This window comes from Oncorhynchus mykiss, chromosome 13, assembly GCF_057628025.1.
Source record: "Oncorhynchus mykiss isolate SJ-2025 chromosome 13, ASM5762802v1, whole genome shotgun sequence".
Classification (NCBI taxonomy): domain Eukaryota; kingdom Metazoa; phylum Chordata; class Actinopteri; order Salmoniformes; family Salmonidae; genus Oncorhynchus; species Oncorhynchus mykiss.
This window is the reverse complement of record NC_143034.1, coordinates 42,758,641-42,784,952: the sequence shown is the minus strand read 5'-3', so window position 1 is coordinate 42,784,952 and position 26,312 is coordinate 42,758,641. Positions and strand designations below refer to the sequence as shown.

Genomic DNA, 26,312 nt, shown 5'->3' with positions numbered 1-26,312 from the left:
CATTTTGTAAACATGTGGTTTATTAGGCATATTCTGGTAAACTATTTTAATTTAAAACACATTACTGGTGAATATTTGTAATTTATTTTTATTTGACCTTTATTTAACCAGGAAGGCCAGTTGAGAACAAGTTCTCATTAACAACTGGGACCTGGCCAAGAAAAGCAAAGCAGTGCGACAAAAACAACAACACGGAGTTACACATAAACAAACATACAGTCAATAACACAATAGAAAATAAAAATTGAAAAATCTATATAACCTACAATAAAATCTAATATAACCTACAATTCATAAAATGAATAAGCCAAAAGCCTAATAATTTGCTAATCGTACTGACTAATCAATGCAAAGTCAATCAAATCATGTGTGCACTAGCGGCACAACATTGATGTAAAAATGACCTATTCATTTCAAGTCATCTTTCTCTGACGCGTCAGGAGTTTGGAGAGGTAAGGGTTGATAACTAATGTATGTTTGGCAACTGGGAAGTAGGGAAAAAAACGAGGTCAAATCAAGACCTTAGTCGGAGCTCTAGAAAAATGCCCGAGTTTCCATCTTGGAATTCCGAGTTGGATGACCCTTCAACGTATTTTTCCAAGTCGGAGCTCGTTTTTTCCGAGTCCCAGTTGTCTTGAACGCACGGAAGTAGGACATTTCCGAGTTCCGAGTTTACAGTTGTTTTGAACGCTGCATATGGATCGGGCACACCTTTTTCCCCTGAGACACTCGGGTTTCGACAAATGGGCGGAAGCAAATTGGAAGTTTGCTTGAGATTTAGGGATGTGAAAATCAGTCTCGTTTCATGCTGGCCATCTACTTGGATTATCCACGGTTGTCAGGTGAGTTTTTCGTTCTAATTTTATTGACAATCGGGAACAAATGAACATGATGCAAGTAAATTAAATTGGTTCAAACGAATGTTTGATTTGCGAGAATTGTTAGTAATTGTTTGTTTTGCTTCCATTGCCATTGCGTTTGATATTGCGGTACGCTATGTTTGATCAATTACATATCGGATTTCTAGTGTTTTATTTTCCTTTGCTTTACATTGTTTAGGTCTATGTTTTATGTTTTATCTAATAGATAGGCCTGCTGCAATTAGCTCTCACAGTCCCACATCAGAATTAGACGTTCATCCATGTTTCTTAAACATCCAATTTCGAAGTTGTTGCAAACGTCAAAGTGTAGGCATTAACTCCTAATGGTTAAGGTTTGGGATAGGCTTAAAACAAAAATCTCATACAACTTTCCATTGCTGGGTTCGAACTTGCAACCTTTCGAACCAGAGGCAGATGCCCATCCGCCAACCCCATCGCTCACTATTGCCCCTATTGGACGGTTTCCACGTCGTCTCCCGACGTCCTCAGACATGGGTAAACGTTGAATACTGACTTGTAATCACAGGTGACCTGGCTGACTTTTTCCGCTTTCTGAACATTTGATGCCAAACTTTTCCGAAGGCACAAAAGTCACAACAGTACTGTAATTAGTCCTACCTTTTCTGAGCAGCAATTGGCCCCCTGGTCGTGACATTATTAGCCATCTATGGCTTTGAAGCATTTGTGTGTTGACACGAGTGTGCTCAAATGCAGGGACCAAACTCGTTTTTAGTCAACGAGTGGGATACAGTGAGGATCAATGTTTGTTGTTCTTGCTATACATTGTTGCTTATTCTCAGAGGTGGAAAAAGTTTTAAATTGTCATACTTGAGCGAAAGTAAAGATGCCTTAATATAAAATGACTCAAGTGAAAGTAACCCAGTAAAAATACTACTTGAGTACAAGTCCAAAAGAATCAGATTTTAAATGTACTCAAGTACGGTGGTGGAAAAAGTACTCAATTGTCATACTTGAGTAAAAGTGAATGCTATACATACAATTCCTTATTTAGCAAACCAGATGGCACAATTGTCCTTTTTTTGACAGCCATGCGCACACCCCAACACTCAGACATCATTTACAAAGGAAGCGTTTATGTTTAGTGAGTCCACCAGATCAGAGGCAGTAGGGAGGACCAGGGATGTTCTCTTGACAAGTGTGAATTGGACCTTTTTTCCTTTATCGGTAAACATTCAAATTGTAACTAGTACTTTAGGTCAGGAAAATGTATGGAGTAAAAAGTACATTTTCTTTAGGAATGAAGTTAAATAAGACAAAAATATAAAGTACAGATACTCCAAAAACTGACTTTAGTACTTTAAAGTATTTTTTTACTTAAGTACTTTACATCGCTGCTTATTCTCATGAAGACTTCTGAACATATGACTTCTGAACACACAACAGTACATGTGATATGGGTAATGATCAATGTCTAAGGTTTACAGATGGCCAGCCAGGATGAGCATTTAGGAGTGTTGTATCCCAGCTTTACTGAAGCTTAAAAGCTTAGGTTGTGCCATGTGTCTACCTCTGTTTCTGGTTATGATTGTAAGTTGTAGAAATAGGAGTGAATATGGTGTGCATGTGGGCCAGTCGAATGTGATTCGACCAATGCTACCAGTATGTCCCACAGCCATAGTCCTGCAGAATGTCAGCCATGATGGAATCCTCTTGGATCAGGCTTAGAACTTGCAGTACCAACATAGTTTACATTGGAAATACCCCCTCCCCAAAACTATCCCTCCTCACACCAGGACACTTTCACTGTATCCCTCATGGAGGATTTCTAAACCTTCAACTCAATTGGCCTATATATCCATGGCACTGGAACTGCCTAGTCTAGAAGGTGGAACATCCCGGCTGTCCCAGTAGCAGCAGCAGTGTCAGGGGCCCTGCCTGGGACCCGTGTGGTGATGCAGCTCAGGCACATTCCTGTCAGAGCACAGGAACCTGTCCGTTCACCCTACGCCTCCGGCACCCGACGCCGTCTTTCCCCCTCGTACATGTTCTTTACCTCTTCTGGCAGTTTCTCCTAGGTGTTCTAATAATCTCCTTCAGAGATCATTCTAATATTAGACCTCTGTCTTCCAACCAACACTCTGATGTTGTGATTGCCACTCTGGCCTGCAATCAGGAGTAAGCTTTAGCAGCTGGATTGTGTTTGTAGTTGTTTTAGGCTTAGTTGTTAGGAGTTCCTTGGTAGTTGCTATGGTTGTTATAGAGTACACAGAGCTGTATAGTCCCATTTGATCCTGATCCAAATGAATCAAACATCCAGAACAAGCTCATGTTTCGTTGGTGTGGCGTATGTGTCAATAGCTACAAATTCTCTAATTCAAACCGTAATATTATGCAGCTGTCTCGAGATCTTTATCAATGCCGGCAGGAAGTTCCCGTTTATCCAGACGTCACATTTTCAAGTTCGGCTATTTTTTTTTAAAGGCCTGAGAAACGTAGTTGACATCTTATTGAAAATATGTGACTTTCTCTCCTTTGTTTTCAGGTTGAACGACATATTCCACATGGTTATTGTATGTGTCTGTCCCTGTAACGTTCTCCATCTTCCAGCCTAGTTATGACTTAGCATAAAGCTGACCTGTATCATGATGACATAAGCCTCAAGTCATTTGGTCTGATAGATTCAGGAATGCAGTTGTTTGATGGGTGTATTTCAGTATATTTTAAAATGATTTCGACGCCACCCAGGAGGGCGTGAGTGCAGTTTCAGTTGACTCACTGTAAATGACAGTATGTGCTACATTTTTCACGCCATATTTGTAAATAATCAGCAACAGCAACTCTTATTACTCCCTATAGAATGAGAAAATATTGTCAGTTACGTGGAAATTTGGTGTGCGTCACCAATTGATGGCGCTACTGTAATCACAATGGCTGCCTCAGCTAAATCTAATCTGAGGGATATTGGAGTTTTTCTGATTTTTTTTGTACTCGATGATACCCCCTCAGTCAATTTTGTCAACAGTAACTACCAGGAATGATACTCGTCAATAACCTATTTTTCCTGACGAAAACTATCTGAGTTAGAAATTCAAATTAAAGAGAAATAAATCACTCTTTTAGAAAAAGCCCATACATCTTTACAAGATAAAGAAGAATTTAAGCAGGAATATGATATTTTACTTTTGAAGAGAGCCAACAACTACAGATTAAACTCAAATAAAGCCTATTATTTAATGGTAAATAAACCTGGTAAACACTTGCAGCTCTCACAAAATGAGTACACACCAAACCAGTTATAACTTTAAAAGCTAAGGATACAAATGCTTTAATTAGTAACAAAGCTGTACATAACAATTTTGAAAGTCACTATGAAAGTCTATATCAATCAGAATTATGTTGGACTGATTCTACAGCCTTCTTGGACTCAATAACCCTGAAACAACTGTCAGCAGATTTTTTTTTTAAATCACAACAAATGGAAAGTTTTACTCAAATGACAACACCAGTCACTTGATTCAGTGCTTCCGAGATCCATGTAACTAGTTATTTCAGTTATATTAAAACCAGGAAAATCTGTCGAGTCCCCTGCAGATTACAGACCCATGCATTCATATATTGCAACAAAATAAGAACAAAACCCATAAGCATCAGAATGGTACAAGTCTTACCAGACATGAGACATTTCTCTTTATTATGGATCCCCATTATCTGTTGTCAAGGCATTTCAAAACACATTAAGTGTGCACCCACATGCTGCTACTCTACTACCACATATCTACAACACTGTGTGTGCACGCGCAGTGCAGGGTTTCCCTAACTCTGTCCTCGGGTACCCAAGTGGTTCATGTTTTTTTTGCCCTAGCACTATACAGCTGATTAATTAAAATAATGAACTAATAATCAAGCTGCAATAATTTGAATCAGCTGTGTAGTGTTGGGGCAAAAATCAAAACGGGCACCCCTAGGGGTCCCGAGGACCGAGTTTGAGAATTGCTGGTATAGTACATATGTTATCCTGTGCATGTGTCTGTGCCTCTTCACAGTCCCCGCTGTTCCGTAAGGTGGATTTTTTATGGGTTTTTTGCAAACCTGATTTTACTGCTTGCATGAGTTACTTGATGTGGAATAGAGCTCCATGTTGTCCTGTGCACCTCCCATAGTCTGTTCTGTACTTAGTGACTGTGAAGAGACTTCAGTTAGGCATGTCTTATGGTGTGTTTATGGGTGTCTGAACTGTGTGCTAGTAGTTTAAATGAACATTCAACATGTCAATGCTTCTCACAAATGCAACTTTGAGCCAGGAGAGATTTGACATGCATATTATATATTTTTGCTCTTTGTGGGCCAGCCGTGCTGCTCTGTTCTGGGCCAAGTGTAATTTTCTAAAGTCCCTCTTTGTGGCACCTGACCATATGACTGGACAGTAGTCCAGGTCCAAAAAAACCGAGGTGCTGTAAGACCTGCCTCGTTGATAGCATTGTTAAGAAGGCAGAGCTAGGCTTTATTATGTACAGATCTCTCCCAATCTTAGCTATTGTTGCTTTGACCATTTATATTGTAGAATACAGGGTTACTCCAAGCAGTTTAGTCTCCTCAACTCTAAATTTCCACATTATTCATTACAAGATTTAGTTGCGGTTTAGTGAACAAGTTGTCCCAAATACAATGCTTTTAGTTTTTTGAAATATTTAGGACTAACTTATTTGTTTCCACCCATTTTGAAACTGACGGCAGCTCTTTAAGCGTTGCAGTGATTTCACTTGTTGTGGTAGCTGATGTGTTTGGGATTGAGTCATTAGCATACATAGACACGCAGAGCCAGTCACAGGTCATTAGTAAAGATTGAAAAAAGGGGCCTCGACAGCTGCCCTGGGGAATGCCTGACTCTACCTGGAGTATGTGGGAGAGGCTTCCATTGTGTTCATTAGTGATATCAAAAGCTGCACTAAAGTCTAACAAAACAGCTCCTACAATCTTTATATACATTTCTTTCAGCCAATCAGTCATTTGTATAAGTGCCATACATGTTGAATGCCCTTCCCTATAAGCGTTCTGAAAATCTGTTTATTTGTTTACTGTGAAACAGCATTGTATCTGGTCAAACAACATTTTTTTTCCAAAAGTTTACTTAGGGTTGGTAACAGGCTGATTGGTTGGCTATTTGATGGAACTATTTTTTTCTCCCCTCCAAAGCCCTGAGGGCACACGCTTTCCTGTTGGCTTAGATTGCAGAAATAGGAGTGGCAATATCGTCTGCTATCATCCTCTGTAATTTTCCTTCCAAGTTGTCAGACTTGGGTTGCTTGTCATTGTTGATAGATAACAATAATTCTTTCACATCTTGCACATTCACTTTACAGAATAAAAAATGACAATACTTGTCTTTCATATTTTGGTCGGTTATGCATGAATGTGTAGGTTCAGAATCTCATGCCTGCGTTTGCTGACATATTAATCAAACAGGGCTTAATAAAAAATAGACACTTACAAACAAATACAAGACCATGTTTCAGTATAATACACAAAAAAACAAGATGCAAACTTACCAATAATGGCTGATGCCAAAGGCTTTTTGTCTTGAGTGGCCTTTTCTGTTCAAAACTTTGGCAGCATTCAACTTTCCAGCTGAAATAATACATTTCATAAAAATATTATGTAAATATCCTAAAGCAAAAATATACACATTATCTGAATAAATTGCTTTAGAAAGGGGCATGAGACATGGATGTCTTCTTTCCCCCCCATCCTGTTTGCTCTGGCAATTGAACCGCTTGCAGAAACAATTAGGCAGGACCCAAACAGGTATTGGTAAACATGAACATGAACTTATTTGCTGACGATCTCCTGATTTTTACCTGACTAATATTGATAGTTCAATACTTCGGAGTACTCTAATATCTCGGGATGTAAAATGCATGTGGGGGAAAAAAGCAGATCTCTAACCCTATTAACCCTAACCCTATTAATAAAATGTAATACTCGGGATGCTTAAGTGACAAGTATATAAAGTTAACTTTATCCCATTACTTGACAACATGAAAGCAGATCTAATTAAATTGAGCAATCTCCCCATAAATCTTACAGGTAGCATGGCTTTTTTTATTTATTTTTTGCTAATACCTATTACCACACCGAAGACTTTCTTAAAAAAAAAGTGTACTCTGCCGTAAGACTTCATATGGACAAATAAAACTCCTAGAATGAAATACGAAAAGATTTACATGTCCCTAAATCTGAAGGTGGTTTTAACCTTCCAGATTTGAAATTGTATCAACTCGCCAGCCAGGGTTTTTACTTGCAACATGTGGTGAAATCCACCAAAGAGGAACAATGGGTAACTATTGAAGATGCACATGCTCATCCTCAATCTTTACACACGTCTATTTTCCAAGGATGGCGTTAAGAACATGAACAACTTCATAGTTAAGAAGACTAACATCATGGGGGAAAAAAATGAAACGGATTCTACAAGAACCAATATCACTCCCTAAAAGCACAACCTTATGGAACAATCCTTGGATGGCTTTTCAGAATTCACCAATAAATTGGGCACACATGGGGAAACTAAAGGCACATGAGGTGTTAATAGGAAATAATTATTTAATGGTCGAATTAAAGCGCAATTTTAGACTGACCATCGTAGACATTTTCAAATACAGTGTATTCAACTTAAGTTTTATCACACAATTTCAATCTGAATGTTTTTGGACATCAGAGCAATGTTGTGGGAATCCTATTTGAGTCAGGGGAAAAAGTCTTATCATATATGATGGGTAAGATATACACAACCGTGCAGAGAGCCTATCCGACTGACGATCACTATTTTTTTTGTAAAGTATTAGAACCAAGTCTTAAATAACTGATATTAGCACAAGATGGAGTGTTGGGAAATGAACATAATTATAGGTAACAAATGTATGAAATATCCAGTAAACTAATGTATAGAATTGATTGTACAAGAGACTAACAAAAAACTAACAATGACATGACTTTGTTCGTGTCTTCTGGGAGGGCTGTAAAGTCACTTATGGGCGGCGTTGGGATGCTGTCTGTCAGAATTTTTACAATGTAAGTTTACTTTAATCCGTCTATCTGCACATTTCAAGACATGGCATATTCTCAATGGGTTAGACAAAAAAAATAATCAACTTTTTTTATCGAAGAAGCTATTACTTAAATACAGGGAGTCAAATGATACCCCAACGTTAAGAGAATGGAGGTATCGTATGCTTTATTTAAATTACTGGAGAGAAAAAAAATCTGGCTACAGACAAATCATTTGAAGTCACGTTGGGCAGAGTCATACAAGCGTTACAAACATTGGGTGTGGATACGGTGGGAACATATGGGTCTGAGCAAGTGTGGTGTTGCTTAAGTTTGTCGAAGTATTCACACCCATTAACTTTATCTACATACTGTCGCAGCCTGAATTTAAAATGTGTTGCATTTCGATTTTTTTGTCACTTGCTGACACACCTAACGTTAAAGTGGAATTGTATTTTTAAACATTTTTACAAATCGGTTAAAAATGAAGACAATTCAGCTTTTTTTTAAAGTATTCAACCAGTTTGTCATTATGGGGTATTTATTGTGTGTAGATGGGCGAGAGAAATGTATTTAATCAATTTTGAGTTTAGGCTGTAACACAGCAAAATATGGAATAAGTCAAGGGGTATGAGTATTTTCTGAAGGCACTATGTAAATGTTGTCTGTCTTGTCTATGTATGTTTTTGTTTATTGTTGTGTGTGTGTGTGCCGAAAAAATATAAATGCAACAATTTCAAAGATTTTACTGCTTTACAGTTCATATGAGGACATTGGTCAATAAATTCATTAGGCCCTGATCTATGGATTTCACATCTAGAAGAAAAAGAAAAGCACACCTATTTAAGTGAGGTGCTGGCTGGCGGAGTAGAAAACTTGAAAATAAAAGAGCCGCACACTCTAGGAGCTCAGATGCAAAAATGTAATTACCAACGTTTCGACAGCCAAGCTGTCTTCATCAGGGTATGGTATGGATTTCACATGACAGAAAATCAGATATGCATCTGTTGGTCACAGAGACATTAAAAATGGGCCTCAGGATCTCATCAGGTATTTTTGTGCATTCAAATTGCTAACCGATAAAAGGCAATTGTGTTCCTTGTCCATAGCTTATGCCTGCCCATACCATTATTCCACCGCCACCATGGGGCACTCTATTCACAACATTGACATCAGCAGACCGCTCACCCACGCAATGCCATACACATGTGGCTGTGAGGCCGGTTAGACATACTGCCAAATTCTCTTAAGCAATGTTGGAGGAGGATTATGGTAGAGAAATGAACATTCAATCTCTGGCAACAGCTCTGGTGGACATTCCTGCAGTAAGCATGCCAATTGTACACTCCCTAAAAACTTGAGGCATCTGTGGCGTTGTGAAAAAAAACAGCACATTTTAGTGGCCTTTTATTGTCCCCAGCACAAGGTGCACCTTTGTAATGATCATGCCATTGAATCAGCTTCTTGGTATGCCACACCTGTCAGGTGGATGGATTATCTTGACAAAGGAGACATGCTCACTAACGGGGATGTAAACTAATTTGTGCACAATTTAAGAGAAATAATATGTTTGTGCGTATGACATTTCTGGTATCTTTTATTGCAGCTCATGAAACATGGGACCAACACGTTACATCATGTGTTTATATTTTATGCATGTACACTACCGGTCAGAAGTTTTAGAACACCTAATCATTCAACGGTTTTTGCTTTATTTTGACTATTTGCTACATTGTAGAATAATAGTGAAGATGTCAAAACTATGAAATAACACACATGGAATCATGTATGGAAATATATTTTATATCTGGCAACATGGCACATTATTGGCTTTCTCTCAACCAGCTTCATGAGGTAGTCACCTGGAATGTATTTGAATTAACAGGTGTGCCTTATGTTGTGGAATTTCTTTCCTTAATGCGTTTGAGCCAATCCATTGTGTTGTGACAAGGTAGGAGGGTATACAGAAGATAGGCCTATTTGGGAAAAAACCAAGTCCATATTATGACAAGAACAGCTCAAATAAGCAAAGAGAAACGGCATTACTTTAAGACATGAATATCAGTCAATATGGAATATTTCAAGAACTTTGAAAGTTTCTTCAAGTACTGTCGCAAAAACCAAGCGCTATGATGAAACTGTCTCTCATGAGGACCGCCACAGGAAAGGAAGACCCAGAGTTACCTCTGCTGCATAGGATAAGTTCATTAGTTACTAGCCTCAGAAATTGGAGCCCAAATAAATGCTTCAGAGTTCAAGTAACAGACATCTCAACATCAACTTTTCAGAGGACACTGTGTGAATCAGGCCTTCATTGTCGAATTGCTGCAAAGAAACCACTACCAAAGGATACCAATAAGAAGAGACTTGCTTTAGCCAGTAAACACAAGCAATGGACATTAGACTGGTGGAAATTTGTCCACAGAGTTAAGGAAAATCATCCAAACAATTGCTCAGCATATGTGGGAACTCCTCCAATACATTTTTCATTACTCTATGATTCCAGATGTGTTATTTCATAGTTTTGATGTCTTCACAACTATTCTACAATGTAGAAAATAGTAAATACACTTTTGACCGGTAGTGTTTTTTATTTATTTTTATAAACCTTTCTGTTTTTTTGTTGTTTTTTACTGTAGATTGTCTGTTTGCTACTTTTGATAATCCCACACGCTGCTGCAGGTTTGGTCTCTAATTTAAACTTTTTCGGGAAAATATTGTTTTACTGAAATTAAGAACATTAGCGTATTTTTGAAAATACTGACAATTAAAATTGTTAGTATCTTCTAATCATTGTTGATGTTGTGTCGTCATATATTCTTTGGTCAGTATTCCTGGACCTTGTCTACTACCGGTTTGTCCACCATGGTCTTTTATCAGGCCAAGTCAACCATGACGTTGAGGGGTGGATGATGTGAAGGTTGTCTCTCATTCTTCTCCTTTACTCATGATCCAAGGGCAGCACACGTGTGTTCCTGACACTTGAATTGAAGACTGATTTCTCATGGTTGAAAAATGGGACAGTTAAAGCTTATGAAGTTGCCAAATGTGAAACCAGTAAAATGTCGCCATGTTTGTTTTTGATGTCGCCTCACTTTACTGTAACTTTGTCTCCACAGAGCTGTGTTTCCTCCTCAGAGGGAAACTTTCCGAAAAGCAGACTTACTTTTAGCGACCAATCGTAATGATGGACCCTCGGGTGTGCCCACCCTCACTCAACAGCAGCCAATCAGTGATGAGCAATTTGGACAAGTCTCCCGCTGGAGTATCCAAGGTCGTCCACTCGCGGAACGGCAGCGCTGGGTCATCGCGCAACTCCCGCCAGGTAGTTTCCGAGTCGTTCCTCTTGATGAAAATGATCTTAGTGTGTTTGGGGTGTGCTCGTCTTTGTATATGATTGGGTCTCCTCTCTACACCATAATGCAACCAATGATGTATATAACCATCATGAATATGTCTATGGATGCAACCCACTGAGTATGAAGTTCTTGATGGACCATGCAACATATGAAAACCTATTTCTCTCCCCCCCATAGTACTCCAGGCACTGGGAGGTGTTGGAAGACCATATGGACATGAGTTCGGGGATCGGGTCAGGGCTGGACATGAGCGTCCCTGGTATCTGTGAGGGCTTTCTGATGAAGAGGAGGAAGTACCCTATGAAGGGCTGGCACAAGGTAATGTGAAGGCTATACTTGGCAAGCCAACTAAAGCGCAGTTGTCAAAGCCAATTAGTTGTGTTTCACCATCACTTCTGACTTCCTGCGGTGTATTCACTAGGAACCAAACAGAAGGAAATGGCAGATACTCGGCTAGAAGGGACTAATACAGGGTTTCCCAAACTAAACTTGTTTTCATTGCAAAGTGTATTTCTTTATATATATTTTTCTATGTTGCACAATGTTTTGCTACTGGTGTGCACATATGAATACACCCCTGTCTGATGTGGTTCGGTCTCTTCTTTCAGAGGTACTTCCTGTTGGAAAAAGGAATCCTCAAGTACTCAAAGACACAGCAGGATGTATGTATCCACACTACTAAAACACAAATTCAAGTAATGAGGGCAATCTTTCTGAAGTCGTCCGGTGCCATATTGTAAACATTACAGGCTACGGCGTTCTTGTTTTATATACATATTGGACAATAGTGCAGGGTTTTCATCCATTGTAATGTTCCACTCATCAGATCCAGAGAGGAAAGCTCCACGGCTCCCTGGATGTTAGCCTCGCTGTCATGTCCATCAACAAGAAGTCCAACCGCATCGATCTGGACAGTGGAGACTATTTATACCACCTCAAGGTACACTGAGTATACAAAACATTAAGAGCACCTGCTCTTTCCATGACAGACTGACCAGGTGAATCCAAGTGAAATCTATGATCCCTTATTGATGTTAAATCCACTTCAATTAGTGTAGAGGAAGGGTAGGAGACAGGTTTAAAGAAGGATTTTCTTGGGACAATTGAGACATGGATTGTGTATGTGTGCCATTTAGAGGGTGAATGGGCAAGATAAAATATTTAAGTGCCTTTGAATGGGGTATGGTAGTCGGTGCCATGCGCACCGGTTTCTGTCAAGAACTGCGCAGGTTTCCTTTTCACATCTGTTTCTTATCCATCTATATCCCCATTAATGTAAAATTCACTCTCCTGTTAGACCAAGAGCAATGACTTGTTCTACATATGGCTGACCAAGCTGTGTGCCCATCGTGTCTTCAAGAAGAACGAGGCCCTGGGTGTCCACCACGGAGTCCTCCATGCCCTCACCATGGGCAACAGCACGTTGTTGCCAGCCATGGCCAGTCTAGCCCAGAGAAACCAAACTGCAATGCCAGGCATGGTGAGTGAACAGAGAAACGGGCATGACGCAGTGCGGTCTGCTACTCGCCGTGCGGTCTGCTACTCGCAGTGCGGTCTGCTACTCGCAGTGCGGTCTGCTACTCGCAGTGCGGTCTGCTACTCGCAGTGCGGTCTGCTACTCGCAGTGCTACAACCAAATATATGCTGGTCCCACCAAAATAGATGAAGTGATATTCTGAATAGAACAAGAGGACTTTATAAAAATTGTCTCTGACCCTTGACTTCTCTTCTGTCTCTTTCCCTCTGTCCCCAAATCATGTGGTTTCCAGTACCCTCACTATGCCAGCTCTGCCTCTGTCTACCAGGCGGAGATGGAGGTTTCTCCCACAGCAGCCCCAGGGGTCAACGGCAAGGTGGCAGCATGGCTCCAGCAGACCCACCAGTCCGATACCTGCTCCCAAGGTAAGGTATTGCCAGGGTGAAGCTAGGGAATAAAGGCTATCACTTTACAATTCACTATTAAATTAATATCCAATATTACTTTCAGAGGTCAGAGCTCCGCTCCAAACCTTTCTTAATAACCTTCTCTGACCCTTGACCCCCACAGAGCTAGCTCGTTCTCAGGCCGACTTGACTGAGTTGGCCCAGCTCATTCAGAGGCTCAATTGGCTGGAGAGTGGCCAGAAACCCATCTCCAACAGTGACCTAGAGCGACGAATCAACTTGCAGGTAAGGTCACCGCTCCTAACCACTACTCCACAACCGTATATGATCAGTACTCTATAAAAAAAAAAACTGTATTTCTGAGGTGAGCACGCGGACCCCTCTTTTACGCTGCTGCTACTCTCTGTTTATTATCTATGCATAGTCCCTTTAACTCTACATACGTGTACATATTACCTTGACTAACCGGTGACTCTGTACCGGTACCCGCTGTATATAGCCTCACTATTGATATTTTACTGCTGCTGTTTAATTATGTAACTTTTATTTTCAATTTTTTACTGAGCTTTTTAAAAATATATATATATATTTTATTAAACTTAAGCCCTTAACCAACAATGCTTTAAGTAAGCATTTCACTGTAAGCCCTACCTGTTGTATTCGGTGCATTTGATCAAATAAAATTGTCATTAATTTGACATTGAAATATTAATTTAGTGGCTGGCTAGTCTTTATTCTGAGCATATCTATTCTACTTGTCTTTCAGAATCTGACACTTAATATCCCCAAGGCCAAGAAGGAGAGGAAGACTACGAACAAGATATTTGGTCATTCTCGCACCCATTCCGGAGTCGAAACCTGCGGCATGGTAAGTTCTCATGTCCTATACAGTGGGTGTATGTTGTTACAAAGAGGGATTAAATAGATTTAACTTTTTTTTTTTTTTGTCATTGTACACAAAATGTTCTGTCAAAGATAAAATTATCCAACATAAATGTCATGGCTAAAATATATAGTTGTTGCATAAGTATTCACCTGCAAGCCTAAATTAGTTCAGGAGTAAAATGCTATTTATTCTTTAACTAGGAAAGGCAGTTAAGAACCAATTCTTATTTACAATGACGGCCTAGGAACAGTGGTTTAACTGCCTTGTTCAGGGGCAGAACAACAGATTTTTTTTACCTTGTCAGCTCGGGGATTCGATCTAGCAACCTTTCGGTTACTGGCCCAAAGCTCTAACCACTAGGCCCCACCCCCAAATCACATAATTAATACCACTTAGACGCATCAAAGATGGTCGTCTTTCTGAACTGAGCTGTAGGACAGCAAGGAAACTGCTCAGGGATGTCTCCAGGAGGCTATTGGTGATTTTTAAAATGACTATGTAGTTCTATGGCTGTGATGGGAGAGAACTGAGGATGAGTCAACATTGTAGTGACTACAATGATGACCTGAATGACATTGTAAATAGTAATACCAATAAATATACAGATAAAAATTATTCCAAAACACTAAAGTAATCCTGGGGTAAAAAAAAACACTGCAAAGGAACATACTTTTTGGCCTAAATGCAAAGCCTTGTGTTTGGGTCAAACAACACATGACTGAGTAACTCGGTTTCTTTATTTTCAAGCATGGTGGCGGCTGCATCATGGTATGGGTATGCTTGTCATCAACATATGGGGAGTTTCAGGATAAAAATAAATGGGATGGAGCTAAACACAGGGCCGCAACTTGGAGGAAAACCTGCTTCAGTCTGCTATATGCCAGACAGTGGGAGAGGAATTCACCTTTCAGCAGGACATCCCATAGGGCGGCGCACAATTGGGCCAGCGTCGTTAGGGATTGACTTGTAAATAGGGGTAGGTTGTAAATAAGAATTTGTTCTTAACTGACTTGCCTAGTTAAATGAATAAAATAACCATAGGCCAAAGTTACACTGGAGTTGCTTACCAAGAAGACCGAAGTTAGTATTGACTTAAATCTGCTTGAAAATCTATGGCAAGACTTGACAATTGCTGTCTACCTATGATCCTCCAACACCTTGACACAGCTTGAAGAATTTTGAAAAGAATAATGGGCAAATATTTTACAAGCCAAAAGTGTTTCAAACATGTAATGACTTTTTGGTTGAATACTTATCTAATCAAAGGTATATTAGTGTTTAATTTTTAATAAAACAAATATTTTTAAATCCTTCCACTTTGACATTAGAATATTGTCTATTGTTGACAAAAAAACAACGACTTAATCCATTTGAATCCCTCTTTGTAACACAGTAAAATGTGAAGAAATTCAAGGAGCTGAATACTTTTGAAACCCACTGTACAAGACATTAGTCGTTGGATATGAACATTTTTCTAGACATTTCTGTGTCGTGGGTCTTTCAGAATCCTCTAACTCTTCCACTTTCACCCACTGGTTCCTGCCTGACCCCTCATTTTTCATTTAGGATTTCGGGGGGGGGGTGGAAAAATGGCTCTCTACACACACACATACTTTCCCTCCTCCCTTCTTGCCCCTCTCCTCCCTCAGTTTACCTCCAGCCACCTGAGCACATCGTCCAACCACCTGAGTGTGGAAGCCTCCTCGGTGCCGTCCATCCCAGACTATGTGTACTCGCAGCTCTCCAATCCTCTCATAACCTCCCCTGAAGCCAAGAAGATCCAACAGGACATTTGTGCTGTGTCCCAAAAGGGTAAGAGTGGGGTGTTACAAGGGTTTTAGGGCTCATTCGATTTGGGTGTTTAATAAAGTTCCACGTAGGAAATGCCACGTGTAGAACTGTTATAGTGAAGCTGGTTCTGCGTCTTTAGAAAAAAAAAAGGACTGCAATCCAGTGATGACCTAGTTACTTAGGGATGTGTGCTGGTATGGATGAATGCAACAGGAAATCGAATGAAAATTACATTGGTCTGCCATAATCTTCTCAGTTCATGCGTCTCTAAAATCCATCCACGAGGTGCTCGCGCTGGAGCGTGAGCGGGTCCGGCTGGCTTGGACCGGTCCCGACCTACGCTCATCCACCTCCAATCAACTGGCCACCCTGTGTAGCACACTGTCTGAGGTAAGAGGCCCGCCCTGGACACACACTCGCATGTACAATACACGCGCTGAAACTGACATCCTGCCATACACTGACAACACAAACTATTGTTAATGGCTCCAAAGGAGAGACCTAGATTTCTACGTTTTTTTTTTTTTGGAAGTAACAAGAACAGGAAGAGACCTAGCGACCAATCGAAAGGCCCGATTCACATTTAGTCAATAACACTGGTCTCTGTTTAAAACACACACACAGCAGAGGTTTCTATGGACCACACCTATTCTCTTGCTTTCTCTTGCTTTCTCCTTCCAAAATATACTTCAGTCTCAGCCTGCTGTTGTTCAAGTGTGTGAAACCAGGCAGAACTGGTTTGGGCTGTTTGGGGTTGGGACGTCTAGGTACTGCCCATCAGGGGCAGAATCGTTCCTCCCTGTTCCCCTGTTTTGAGCCTGCCTGGATACAAGAACAAAATACCTTTTCAAATGTAAAGACACTTGTTCACACAGAGGGAAATTGTTAGATTTATCTTGGTGAAACAACTAAAACCTCCCACAAACGAATCTATTTGATCCGAGTTACCAGATGTCATTGAACTTCACTAATTACTATGAAAACAGAACTAGGATAGTTTGTTTTGGTTGAAAGCTGCATCAATTGTTTTGTCCTGGCTGGATCTGACAAAGCTGAAAGAGTTCTGAGGAAAACTTCCACCAAATGTTCATACTGTACATTTTGTCCAACTTACCTGCATGTGGGCCAAGGCTGATAAATAATGGGAGATTTAAGAAATGGGAAATGAGCTTAATATTGTGCTTGCTTTTCATACAATTCTCTACCGTACACTAATAAGTCACTGTTTGCGTGTATCCAGCTGGAGGTGCAGTCTTGCCAAACCAAAGTTCATTCCCTGTCCCTTTCCTCTGGATCCACGGGGGGCTCCAAGGAGTCCTACAGCACTGTGCGTCAGGACCAGGTGTGTATTCAGCCGCCAACCCCCACTCAGGAAGAGGCAGGCTGCCACTTGTTTGTCTGCCTGTCTCTGCGTCTGTTTGTGCCTGTAAGGGATTCTCTATCAAATGAGCATGCTTTTCTTCCTTAACTCTCTTTTGTAAGACATCACTGACATCACTTATCCATCTGGAAGCCTTCCTCATTTTGTATGCTTCCTGTTAACTATAATCTTGCTCTACCTCCTTCGGCTACTCTTATCTTCCCTTCCCATGCTGAGAAGACGCCCTCTAAGGGTTGCTCTGTGCAGCGCACCCCCTCGCTGGCCGACTCCATGGCCGAGTACTATGACGCCAGAGATGTCATTGTCTGTGAGAACTCCGAAAACGGCGATGAGGAGTCTGATGAATCCGGGCTAAGTGACGTCACCACCACCAGTAACTCTGAGCCAGACGAGGTCCATGGTGAGCGGCCACTGTGTAAAACTATTCAACTGTGGCCATAGAAGTAGAATGAATAGAATGGAAACTCTGAAGATGTGTTCTGTAATATTGTGTTTGAGCAGTCCCATTGTCCCTTGGGTGCAGTTCGGTCTATGTGGTCCATTTTTGAGTGTTTGTCTTAAAGTAAATAGCAATATGCATTTGTTTTAAATTCAGCAGTATCTAGTGAAGCTCGGACGATAAACCGAAAATGATTGATACCGACCGTTTATCGCGAGGACGTTTTTACGGATGGACTGGGCTGATTTACTGATTAAATAAGTCCGTTAAATGTGCGCTATTGTTAACAGAACAATTGATGGCCCCACATTCAAAGTAGTAGTGTTAAGGGTAATGTAAAAAAAGAAACTGGTCCACATTAATGTTAACTTGTCTTTCAAGTGATCGTTACCCTGATAATTCAGTAATTTTATCGTGATGTGGATTTTTGTCCATATTGCCCAGCGCTATCTAGGTAGTTGTACTCATAAACTTGTCTGACACCAACGTTGTGTGTGTGTGTAATCTGTGTACAAATGGCATTTTATTATGTTTTCTGAATATATCTTCTACTTTGCCTGCAGAGGGAGTATCACCGGACCAACTGCAAACAAAAGGTATTTTGGGAATGATCAAACTGTAGTATCATCAGAGTGCTGGTGAATTACGGCCATATTGGAAGTCCCATGAGGATCGATTTCATTCATTGATGCACATCATTTATTTGAAAACGGCACATTTTCAATGTTGTACATGCAAGCATGCTGATTGGACCCTGCAAACGTCCCATGAGTCTACTCATTCTATTACCACGATTTTATCATGACTCTCCTCCTTCCTCGTTGTCCTCCTGAGGTGTCTCTTTGGTTTTGTGGGACTGGTGACAGTTTTAACAAAATGCATTATTGTCTAATCTGTGTAGACATTTCATTATTTAAACTTCATATCTTCCACCTCGATCCAACTCTAATTTGGAATATGGAGAAATCGAGCCTCCACTGTCATGTCTTTACTTAATTTTGCCTCTCACCATCCCCCTTTCCTTGACAGCTTTGGGCCTTCAGACTTTTTAAAGGGATGGTTCAGCGTTTTGGTCAAAGAAACCTTGATTTGACTATTTAAAATGCATAAAGAAACCACACTAGGCAACAAATGAATGTACCAACAATTGCTGAGGATTAAATGCACAAAGTCTAAAGATGTGTTTCCATTGTGGTCCTCTAATGGTTGCCGTGTCTGCAAGTCAAAACAAGAGACATTATCCACTCTGGCATACATTCAGTCATAAAAATGTATTTTGTTTACCGTGTATCTATCCACGATAAACTCGTGGATAGCGTTTTTATGTCTCTGCGTCCAGTATGAAGTTAACTGCCAAAGTAAAGGAAACGCCAACATAGGTCCTAATAGGGCGCTGGGGTCACCCTGAGCCGGCAGGACTGTTTCAATGCGCCGTGGAATAGATTCTACAAGCGTCTGGAACTCTCTTGGAGGGTTGCGACACCATTTTTCCATGAGAAATTCAGTGTTGGAATATGCTGGCTCAAGTGCTGCTCCAGAATCTACCATAAGTGTTCGATTCAACCTGGTCTACTCCATTTCGTATGCTTTGTATTTGTGGACTCCATCACAAGTTACAATTTGTATTATATGTTACGAATTTGCGAAATAGATGTTACGCATTCTAGCCAGGCGGCTAACTTTAGCTAGGCTAGGGGTTAAGTTTAGGGGTTAGGTTAAAGGGTTAGGGGAAGTGTTAGCTAAAATGCCGAAGTTGTCTGAGATTCGAACTCGCAACCTTTGAGTTGCTAGACATTTGCATTAAACGCCCACCCATCACCCTACTTTTTGTTTTTGCCTTAAGTAACCAAATCATACTAATTTGAGTATCCTGGATTTACTTTTACTATGTTATGTCTAGTCTTGAGACCAGGCTGTTCAATTAGGTTGAGATCTGGTGACTGAGATGGCCAGTTCTTAATGCTCATCAAACCTTGTACCTTGTGGGTGGGGGTATTGTCATCTTGGAAGAGGCCACTCCTCTCAGCATATAAATGCTTCACCATAGGTTGAAGGTGAGCACTCAGAATGGCTGTGTATTTACTGGCTATTACCTTTCCCTCTAAGGGGTTGAGTGGCCCCAAACCATGCCAGGAAAATGCACCCCACACCATAAGAGCTGCCAGTTGCCTGTAGTTTTGCAAGCCAATGCTAACTAGCATTAGCGCAAAGACAAAGTCTACATGAACAGCTAGCATGCTAACTAATGCTATTTGGCAACTTCCTTCAAACTGAACGCGGAGACACAGTGTATCCACAAGTTCATCTGGCCCTGGAGAAAATCCTGAACTCTCCCTTTAAGGGCTGAATCTTGTGAACCATGTCTATTTTATTTAAATATATACAGTGGGGAGAACAAGTATTTGATACACTGCCGATTTTGCAGGTTTTCCTACTTACAAAGCATGTAGAGGTCTGTAATTTTTATCATAGGTACACTTCAACTGTGGCAGATTAAATCTAAAACAAAAATCCAGAAAATCCCATTGTATGATTTAAGTAATTACTTTGCATTTTATTGCATGACATAAGTATTTGATCACCTACCAACCAGTAAGAATTCTGGCTCTCACAGACCTGTTTGTTTTTCTTTAAGAAGCCCTCCTTGTTCTCCACTCATTACCTGTATTAACAGCACCTGTTTGAGCTCGTTACCTGTATAAAAGACACCTGTCCACACACTCAATCAAACAGACGCCAACCTCTCCACAATGGCCAAGACCAGAGAGCTGTGTAAGGACATCAGGGTTAAATTGTAGACCTGCACAAGGCTGGGATGGGCTACAGGACAATAGGCAAGCAGCTTGGTGAGAAGGCAACAACTGTTGGCGCAATTATTAGAAAATGGAAGAAGTTCAAGATGACTGTCAATCACCCTCAGTCTTTGGCTGCGTGCAAGATATCACCTCGTGGGGCATCAATGATCATGAGGAAGGTGAGGGATCAGCCCAGAACTACACGGCAGGACCAGGTCAATGACCTGAAGAGAGCTGGGACCACAGTCTCAAAGAAAACCATTTGTAACACACTACGCCGTCATGGATTAAAATCCTGCAGCGCACGCAAGGTCCCCCTGCTCAAGCCAGCGCATGTCCAGGCTTGTCTGAAGTTTGCCAATAACCATCTGGATGATCCAGAGGAGGAATGAGAGAAGGTCATGTGGTCTGATGAGACAAAAATATAGCATTTTGGTCTAAACTCCACTTGCCATGTTTGGAGGAAGAAGAAGGATGAGTACAACCCCAAGAACACCATCCCAATCGTGAAGCATGGAGGTGGAAACATCATTCTTTGGGGATGCTTTTCTGCAAAGGGGACAGGACGACTGCACCGTATTGAGGGGAGGATGGATGGGGCCATGTATCGCGAGATCTTGGCCAACAACCTCCTTCCCTCAGTAAGAGCATTGAAGATGGGTCGTGGCTCGGTCTTCCAGCATGACAACGATCCGAAACACACAGCCAGGGCAACTAAGGAGTGGCTCTGTAAGAAGCATCTCAAGGTCCTGGAGTGGCCTAGCCAGTCTCCAGACCTGAACCCAATAGAACATCTATGGAGGGAGCTGAAAGTCCTTATTGCCCAGCGAAAGCCCCGAAACCTGAAGGATCTGGAGAAGGTCTGTATGGAGGAGTGGGCCAAAATCCCTGCTGCAGTGTGTGCAAACCTGGTCAAGAACTACAGGAAACTTATGATCTCTGTAATTGCAAACAAATGTTTCTGTACCAAATATTAGGTTCTGCTTTTCTGATGTATCAAATACTTATTTCATGCAATAAAATGCAAATTAATTCCTTAAAAATCATACAATGTGATTATCTGGATTTCATTTTTAGATTCCGTCTCTCACAGTTGAAGTGTACCTATGATAAAAATTACAGACCTCTACATGCTTTGTAAGTAGGAAAACCTGCAAAATCCGCAGTGTGTCAAATACTTGTTCTCCCCACTGTATATTAAAGCCCTAAGTGCTGGGTGTAATCATAAAAAAAAAAAAAACATGAGATTCAATAGAAAATGTATATAGAATTCCATCTAATCTTTTGTCATATGCCCTCTCCCCCTGGCAGCCTCTGCCACCCTGAACTACCGCACCAGCGTGTCCAGAGCCCCGGACATGGTCAGCACCGTGCCCACCAACACAGGCCGCCGCACCGTCCTGCCCGCCAACTGTGTCGACAACAGCCACATTGGCATCATGACCATCCTGTACAACAACATTGGCAAGGACCTGTCACGTGTGTCCATGCCCTGTGGCCTCAACGAACCTCTGAACCTGCTGCAGAGAGTGAGCGAAGAGCTGGAGTACTCGGAGCTTCTGGACATCGCCAACCGCACAGAGGACCCCTTCGAGAGGATGGTAAGGTGGCCTGACACATGCCTGACCTTACAACGAAGCAGCTCAAGTATAGGTTTGTGCTGCGATACCAGCGTCGGTGCTGTTTCAAGTGAATTTATACCCCTGTAGATTTGCTTAGTTGAAATCTGAAAAAATGCTATTGGTCTCAAGGTCTACGCTTTCTCAAATCAAATGCTATTGGTCACGTGCCGAATACAACCAGTTTACCACAAGGCTTATTTACGAGCCCATTCCCAACAATGCAGAGTTAAAAAGACCAACAAAAACTATATATAATAAATAAAGATAATGGCAACACAATAAAATAACAATAACGAGGCTATATACAAGGAGTACCAGTACCGAGTCAATGTGCATGGGTATGAGGTAGAGGTAATGCAGTATGTACATGTAGGTAGGGGTAAAAGTGACTAGGCAATCAGGATAGTGTGTGCATTAGAGAATCGGGGAAAACAATGAATGGGGTCAATGTGAATTGCAGATTTGGTATGTAAAACTGTATATTGTGGTTCTTACGTATAGTAAGTATTTTGGGGGGTAGCAGTTTGCTTCAGGTGCCATTTTGATATTGTTGACGGGTGTGGTCTCACTCATCCGTTTTCCCATATCTTATTTTTCATGAAGCTGTACATTGGCGTTTTCTCCATCTCTGGCTACGCCTGGGCTACCTGGCGAAACCGCTACAAGCCCTTCAACCCCGTCCTGGGAGAGACGTATGAGATCCACCGCAAGGAGCGCGGCTTCCGCTACGTCGCTGAGCAGGTAGGAATTGAATCACCCTGACATAGAATCATCCTAGATACCATCTGCAAGGCAAGTAACCTCTAAAGCTGATCCAGGGTGTCTTCCACTGAAGATAGATAGATAGATAGTTAGTTAGTTAGTTAATGCTTCCTTTCTGTTCCCAGGTCAGCCACCACCCGCCGTGCTCCGCCGTGCACGCAGAGTCTGAGAACTTCACCTTCTGGCAAGACCAGCAATGGAAGAACAAGTTCTGGGGAAAGTCTTTGGAGATCATCTCCTCTGGTCCAGTGAATGTCAAGTTGCCAAAGTGAGCGTTGATGCCAATTCCGTCATGATTATTTGACCAAATAAAGGAGGAATGTAAAACCCTACTTTCACCTCGTCGTTTTGAATGTATTGCTCCGTTGTTCAAAGTACCATCTCAAGGACAGTGTTTTGATTTGAGCTGATTTTAAGATTTGAAAAGGCGTTCCCCAAATGCTCTACTTGTTAGCTGTAACGTGCTTGAAAGTATAATTTACTATGTTATTCAATGAAAGGCTCATAGTATTGAAAACCGGCTCAGGTGTCCATGAGTTTCAAGAGTGCGTGTCTCAATCTAGTTGTACTAAACCCATGGCTCTCTCTCTCTCTCTCTCCCTCCGCCCTCTAGATATGGGGATCACTATGAGTGGAACAAGGCGGTGACCTGCGTCCACAACGTCCTGAGTCAGCAGAGGTGGCTGGAGCACTACGGAGAGGTGACCATCAGAAACACCAAGAGTGACATCTGCACCTGCAAGATCTCCTTCGTCAAGGTGAGACCCCCTGCCTGGTGCCCATAGAACATAAAGCTCAATTGAAGAATAACCCCATAATGGGACCCATAATGAATCAAATAAATGGTCAACAGTTTAAATGGGGCCTAGACATTTGACATTTCCAAAGCTTTACATATGGAAGTACCTACTAAATTGACATTGACATTGCTCTCTCCCTCAGTCCCGCTACTGGACCTCAGAGACGAGTAAGAATGAGGTGCAGGGCCAGGTTCTGAACAAAGCGGGAGAGGTGGTCCACCGGTTCGGTGGGCTGTGGCACGAGGGCATCTTCTGTGATACCCTGCCTAACCCAAAGTGCATCTGGAAGCCCAGTGAGTACTGCTATTATCCGATTAATCCCTTATCTGCTATGTACAATAATCCTAATCTCTAATCCAATGTTTATATTATAGTTTATCCTATAGAAGTGTGTCATCCACACCATTGTGCCTATTATATTTTCCCTAATCCCATACTATTTCTGTGAATTCTGTCTTCGATCTTGATCCTCTGTGCAAGACTATGGATGTTCTCCCTCAATCCCTGAGTCCGTAATCCACTCTATATAGTACCAGCACTATGTATCGCCTCACACAGTACCCTGCTTCTCCCATCTCCAGACCCTCAGGCTGATGACCACTTCCAGTACTACGGCTTCAGTCGCTACGCCAGGGAGCTCAATGAGCTGACCCCTGAGCTGAAGAAGGTCCTGCCTCCCTCAGACACCCGCTATAGGCCAGACCAGAGGTGAGACCACCACCCAGCCTGCTCAGTAATGAATACATAGAGGATGTTTGGCCATGTGCAAATAATTAGATTTGTCAAATGCGTTGGAAGTAGGGCTAGGAATACTTCATGAATGCGATATAACCAGGAAGAACTCTGGGTCCTGTTCAGTAGGTCATGTAGGTGGTATCGTTCAGTGACCCCACTGAGGGGAGCTGTGTTGTGCATTGATGCGATGCCACATCCGATGTGGCTGCGTGCGAAGGCACGGTACATACGTTTGACCCGGCTAACGCATTAGGTTCTTTCATGCAGCTGAAGCGCTTTCTCTCCACTGTTCTTTCCCCGTAGGATCCTGGAGGAGGGAGATGTAGCCGGGGCTGACAGTAAGAAGGAGGAAGTCGAGCAGAAACAGAGGGAGCGACGAAAAGAGCTGGCCAAGAAGGGAGAGGAGCACGTGCCTCGTTTCTTCAGGTGAGTCTCGCCAACCGTCCCTTCCTGCCTTACGCGATCAAAGAGCATTTATTGTCGAAATGGCAAGGCAATGGTAACCAACACCGCTATCCCAGGGTCTTTATGATTAGCTGAATCGGGTGTTAGGGCAGGGTTGGAATAAAAGCCTGCACCTGTAGCTTTTCCAGGACTTGAGTTGGTGACCGCTGATGTGACATTGTGCGTTCATGCAGTGTCTGTGCTTCCTTGAAGGCCTCTATTGATGCCCCTTTTTAAAGGTTACCTCACACTAGAAAGTAAGTATACTCTTCCCTCCTTCAGGAAAGAGCTGGATGCGGCAGGGAATGAGAGCTGGCTGAGCAACGGAACCTACTGGAAGATCCGTGATCAGCCAGGCTTCGCCAACACCAAAAACTTGGATCTGTGGTGTTGAGTAGACCTGGCAGAGCCTCGTGTCATTTTGGCTTCATCATAGACTATTACAGCCCAATGAGACTACTGAACGCAGATACTAAAGTTCCACTAAGGAAGAGGATAAGGGAGTTTTGGCTGCATGGATGATTCATTCCAGGGTGACTGTCTGCCATGGAGAGAGGAAATGTCAAGGTGGAGTAGATGAGGACTACTTTGGATCTTTTCCTTCAAGTCTGATGTTCCCACATTTGATGCCGATCCTCCACACCCCCAGTAACCGCTCTGGTGTCCGCAAATGTAAACTGCCTTGAAAATAACCCGATTTTTGAAATTGGTTCATGCATTTTTAACTGCCAAGTTTACCGCATTAGTGGTCGGAGATCCAACATAGCGTTTTGAATAATGTTACCGGTCATGTTATAGAGATGCATGATGCTTTTGTCTATGTAAGATGTCTATATATTTAAGCACTTATCGACGTATATATGCAGATTTATTTAAATCAGTTTGATATCAAATGCTCACTCCTATAAAGGGGAAATAACCAGGGCAGGGGATTGTTTTTAAGACTGCTGTGGATTAATGGGGGTTTTTATGGGCAAGAAGGGCTACCTCTTCCACTCTCGATGGTCTTACTGTGTTTTTGTATATTTAGGTAATCCTGTCGAGTTGTACTTTACATCTTGTTTTAAATGACACATTGGTATGTGTCACTGAATGCCTCCCATTTGTCTCCTTCCTCGCCCGTTTTAAAGAGAACAGGGGTCGTTTTCTTTTTTTTAAAGTTGTTTTAATGCTTTTGAGGGTTATCTTTTCAACCTTGATTTAGGTTGATACTGTAAAGTCCTTTTTATGGCTGTTTCAACAGTGGGTTTTGCGGAAAAGAGAACCGCTGTTACATTTCAGTGTAAAAACAATGGGAGGGCTATAGCGGGAATCGTCCAAAATGAATTGTTTTCTAATCTATGATCAAATAAATAAAAATGTGCGTCTTTGAAACTGAGTATCACAGCTATTATAAGCAGTTGTTTAACTGGAATAATCTATTTTACTATTGCCCAATGCAGGGAATGTAAAATGCCTATAGATCGAGATTCAACATATTCCCCTATGAGTTTACGTCTATAATGAATTGAATGTGGAACCCATGTGG

The 26,312-nt window shown here is 41.6% G+C and overlaps 1 protein-coding gene across 4 annotated transcripts; it reads left to right on the top strand.

The window, feature by feature from the left end:
* Positions 1-486: 486 nt before the first annotated feature.
* Positions 487-26,158, top strand: LOC110486157 (oxysterol-binding protein-related protein 7). Of its 4 annotated transcripts, none has more exons than XM_021557550.3 (22): positions 487-842; positions 11,006-11,211; positions 11,423-11,563; positions 11,854-11,907; positions 12,072-12,185; positions 12,543-12,725; positions 13,015-13,147; positions 13,293-13,414; positions 13,896-13,997; positions 15,665-15,827; positions 16,063-16,196; positions 17,047-17,148; positions 17,407-17,587; positions 18,190-18,222; positions 21,733-22,022; positions 22,647-22,784; positions 22,931-23,073; positions 23,419-23,563; positions 23,748-23,898; positions 24,187-24,313; positions 24,644-24,766; positions 25,067-26,158. In XM_021557550.3, exons 2-22 carry the CDS (start codon positions 11,071-11,073, stop codon positions 25,176-25,178), a joined length of 2,832 nt encoding a protein of 943 aa, XP_021413225.3. In that variant the 5' UTR covers positions 487-842; positions 11,006-11,070; the 3' UTR covers positions 25,179-26,158. The 4 variants fall into 4 exon arrangements, with proteins under 4 accessions (XP_021413225.3, XP_021413228.3, XP_021413224.3 ...); XM_021557549.3 differs by having other exon boundaries at positions 699-842; positions 11,006-11,214; XM_021557553.3 differs by lacking the exon at positions 18,190-18,222 and having other exon boundaries at positions 621-842.
* The last annotated feature ends 154 nt before the right edge of the window (positions 26,159-26,312 follow it).